At 63.2% G+C, this 3,898-nt stretch overlaps 1 protein-coding gene across 1 annotated transcript in view; it reads left to right on the top strand.

The window, feature by feature from the left end:
- ABCA13 (ATP-binding cassette, sub-family A (ABC1), member 13) overlaps positions 1 to 3,898 on the top strand; it is a 132,498-nt gene that overhangs the window by 98,467 nt on the left and 30,133 nt on the right. The window contains exons 43-46 of the mRNA XM_014530520.1: positions 24 to 132; positions 2,103 to 2,157; positions 2,595 to 2,772; positions 3,764 to 3,883. Coding sequence (XP_014386006.1) covers positions 24 to 132; positions 2,103 to 2,157; positions 2,595 to 2,772; positions 3,764 to 3,883 — 462 coding nt within the window. The remainder of the gene's footprint in view (positions 1 to 23; positions 133 to 2,102; positions 2,158 to 2,594; positions 2,773 to 3,763; positions 3,884 to 3,898) is intronic.

Genomic DNA, 3,898 nt, shown 5'->3' with positions numbered 1-3,898 from the left:
CTGCAGCTGTCCTTCTCTCCTAGGTGTGGTACAACCAGAAGGCCTTCCACGCCCTCCCTTCCTACCTGAACCACCTGAGCAACCTCCTCCTGTGGAGGCTGCTGCCGCCGGACGCGGACTGGAGACAGTACGGTGAGCCCTCGCGCAGGCTGCAGGCCTCTCCCTTCAGACGCCTGCGCTCTACTAGCGAGAAGAGGGGATTCGGAACAGGAGCGTGAAGGGTGGCGAGCGGTCAGCCGCGCTCACTCACGCTGTCGCAGGCCCTGCCTTGTCGGGTCACTACAGGCTCCCTCCTCGGGGCTGTGCTGGGGGTCGGTGACGGGAGAGCTCTCCCTAGCGGGGCTGGCCGGACAGGGGCTGGCAGGGCTCAGGGCCTGAGGCAGCCTCTGCCATCAGCGGGACCTCGGGAAGGGAGGTCGAAACCCCTCGGGCTGGGCCTCGGCCCATCACGTGTGTGTGGGTCATGGTCCACGTCCAGGCCCGTTTTGGCAAATGAGGGGTTCATCTCGGGTGCAGAGTGCATGACTGGCTGCGGAGATGCCATGTGCTCCACTTGGGGGCGGGCGGCGGGGAGAGATGTAATTTACCAAATTCATCTCCTTTTTTTCAAAAAGAAAGAAAAGGATGTGTAAGCACCAGCCGGCCCTCTGCCCGTAGTTTATTCACCAAGTTTGTTGCCACCACGTAGACATGAAGGGAAACATTTGCCCAAGTCCCGGCACCTTGCTCCTCCTCACCTGTCCTCCATATTGGGCTTCCCTCACCACCCGTTTTAAAAATACGTTGGACTTGCTTATGTGGGGGCCCTGTATTTTGGAATAATAGTAGCAAAATAAAAGCTAGAGAGGTGGCTGGGAACGGGAAAGGCGAGCGTGAGGCCTGCAGCGGGCAGCGGCCGCGTGGAGCACGTGTGGAGCCGAGGGGGCCACTAGATACTCGGCATCCCTGGTCTCGCTGCGTCTTCCCGTCGCTCTGCTTCCTGGTGAGACAGGTCTGCAGGCTCGGGGCCAGGGCTGGCTCTGCCAGGGTGCGTCCCTGAGCTGGCTCAGAGGTCAGAGGTCACTGCTGTCAGGCGCCCGCCTGGAGGGGTCACACACACTGGGTAGGGGTCAGGGTGAGAGAGGAACCATGGCATTTATTCCCAGGATGGGCTGGGCCAGTGTGACCTTGTCGTACAGGAGGGTGTGTGTGTGGGGGGGTGGGGTGGCCGTGACCCCTCCAAGGTCATCGGAAGCCAGGCCAGCTGAGCTGGACCAACAGAGAGGAGTGTGCCTTTGTCCGACAGGCAGAGGACGGCTTGCTCTGACGTTTGGGAACGAGAGTGGCATGTCCAGCTTATCCGTTAGGGAGAACCCTCTGGAAGCCGCACGGGAGGGAGGGCTGGCTGTGCTGAGAGACGCCGGGCAGGCTCGGGCATCTGGGAAGTGACAGAGCACAGACAGGTGGGGCTGGGGAGGGAGATGTTTAAAGACACGGCAGCCAGAGAGTGTTAGGCCCCCAGCGTTAAGAGGGAACTGCGTGTGAGGTAGGTTCGAGTGACGCCCGTTCGCATGGGGTCGCTTTCAAGCCGCTGGAAGGCACTGGCCTAGACCAGGCGGACGTGGCTTCCCGGTGAGCCCTCAGGTGGGCCCGCCGGTAGGAAAATGGTTGACTGAGCTGCTGTAGCCGTCCATGGGGTATCATTGCAGCTCTTTAAGAGAGTAGATTCTGTTCTGACCTAGGAAAGAAGATGCAGCTCTATTATACGGCCTGTGTTTATGGGCCCAGACTGGACGCCACTGTGTGGGCTGCTGTCATTCTTTAAATTGACGATTGAAGGGAAGAGAGGTCAGTGCTCTGACTAGATAGTCGGGTGTCACATGTCTTAAAACTTCCTGGGCACCAGAGGGAAATGGCCCACTCAGGCCACGGGGTGCTTGTAAGAGCTCGAAGGCAGTGTGTGCCCCTGTCAGCACCGGGCCTGTCGTCATGTGTGTCCAGCGTGCTGTGGCTTCCCCTTCCCGGGCACGGGTGCCCCAGCCAGGGCAGAGCCCACAGGAGTCCTCATGGGCTCCCGCCGCCCATGCAGGGGGAGGCCGGGCTCACATCCCCGTCTCTCGCAGGAATAACGCTCTATAGCCACCCGTACGGAGGGGCCCTGCTGAACGAGGACAAGATGTGAGTTGAGGGACCTATGCGGGGTGGGGGCGACTGATCTCTGGGTGACGTGGGTGGATGCGGCTCTGCGCTTGCCCTGAGGGAGGCTGGCACAGGGAGCTGGGGAGCCGCTGTAGCTGCCCCTGCCCCGCTCCCTGGGGGCTGCTGTCTGGCAGGGCCCACCTCGGCCGAAGCCACAGCCCCGCAGCGGCCACTCCGGGATGTCTTTCCTTGTAGCTGGGGGTCGGGCTCAGTGGTCAGGAGCCGACTTGGAGACGCAGCCTGGGAAAGTCCCTCAGCTTTGCCCCCCTCGGTGGTGCCCTGCACGTGGGAGCAGTGCCCCTGCCGGAAAGGTGGTGGGGTGATGAGTGAAGTTTCTGTGGCTGGTCCCACCGCTGGTCCCACCGGCAGGTAGAGGCCCCGCTCTTGGCCCCTGACGAGCTGCTCTGTCCCCGCAGCCTGGAGAGCATCCGGCAGTGCGGCGTGGCCCTCTGCATCGTGCTGGGCGTCTCCGTCCTGGCCGCCTCCATCGGCAGCTCCGTGGTCAGGGACCGGGTGACCGGAGCCAAGAGGCTGCAGCACCTGAGTGGCCTGGGCTACGGGGCCTACTGGTTCGCTAACTTCCTGTACGACATGGTAGGTTGTGGGTACTACCCGAGTCCCTGCATGCACGTGACCTGTTCGTGTCTGCGCATGTGCATTATTTCAGGTGCATGTGTGCGTGCACATGTGTGTGTGTATGTGTACACACGTGTGTGGTGTTATTTGGGGAGGCTGACCACCTCAGACGTGAACAGAGCAGGGGTCATTTCACGGGCAGAGCGTTTCAGGTGAAGTCCTGTGCGTCACCGGCGGGCCGCCAGGCTCCTGCCTTGGACCCGGCGTGGAGCTCAGCCGACCGAGCCCTTCTGAACATGTAGCTGGGCTTGTGGTGTCTGCGGCCACAGCGCCGCAGTCTCAGCCTTTCCGGCGGCCGGAGTCTATCAGGCTTCCCCCGCCTGCCTGTGTGCGACACCTGGGCTCCGGGACAGACGCTCCCCAGACCGGCCGCGGGTGCTGCCTGGGCCGCGGGCCTGAGTCGCACATTCATCAGCCCCGGGAGGTTTAAGGTCTCAGCCCAGACAGAGAAAGGCTGGCCCTGGCCCCACCTCTACTGAGGGGCATTCGGGTCAGCAGAGGACACGGCCCGCCCCGGTCCACGCCCCCTCAGAGCAGGGCCAGCTGCCCAGTCCTGGCTCCCTCCTGTCCCCGTGCCACACGCTGCCATGCCCACCATTTAACACGCAGTGACGACAGCTTCCCCGGGAGAAGGGCAGAGGATAGGCCTGGAGGGGCCCTGCCTTCTCCTGTGTCCCCACGGCCACCCTGTGCCCTTCTGTGACCTTTCCTCTTCCTGGAAGGACACCGGTCGCATTGGCCTCGGTCAGGCCTTCCTCTCATTTTGCCGGGATCAGCCTTTGCCAGCCCAGCTCCAGGTCCATCTCCAGGACACCAGGGGGCGCTGGGCCTGGACACACAAGCCTGGGGGACAGGCCAGCCTGGCTGCACCATAAACACACTGCACTGTGGGACAGAGTGCGGCGTGGCGGTCGGCGGAGCTGCCACGGGGGCCCCTCTGTCTCCTCAGCTCTTCTACTCGGTCTCCGTCGGCCTGTGTGTCGCCGTGGTCGCGGCCTTCGGGTTGCCAGCCTTCACCTTCCGCGAGAACCTGGCGGCCACAGCCCTCCTGCTGGTGCTGTTCGGGTGCGTGACGTGAGGAGCC

The sequence above is a fragment of the Myotis brandtii genome, unplaced genomic scaffold (genome assembly GCF_000412655.1).
Source record: "Myotis brandtii unplaced genomic scaffold, ASM41265v1 scaffold743, whole genome shotgun sequence".
Taxonomy (NCBI): domain Eukaryota; kingdom Metazoa; phylum Chordata; class Mammalia; order Chiroptera; family Vespertilionidae; genus Myotis; species Myotis brandtii.
Note: the sequence above shows the minus strand (reverse complement) of the source record. Positions and strands in the feature narration are given on the sequence as shown.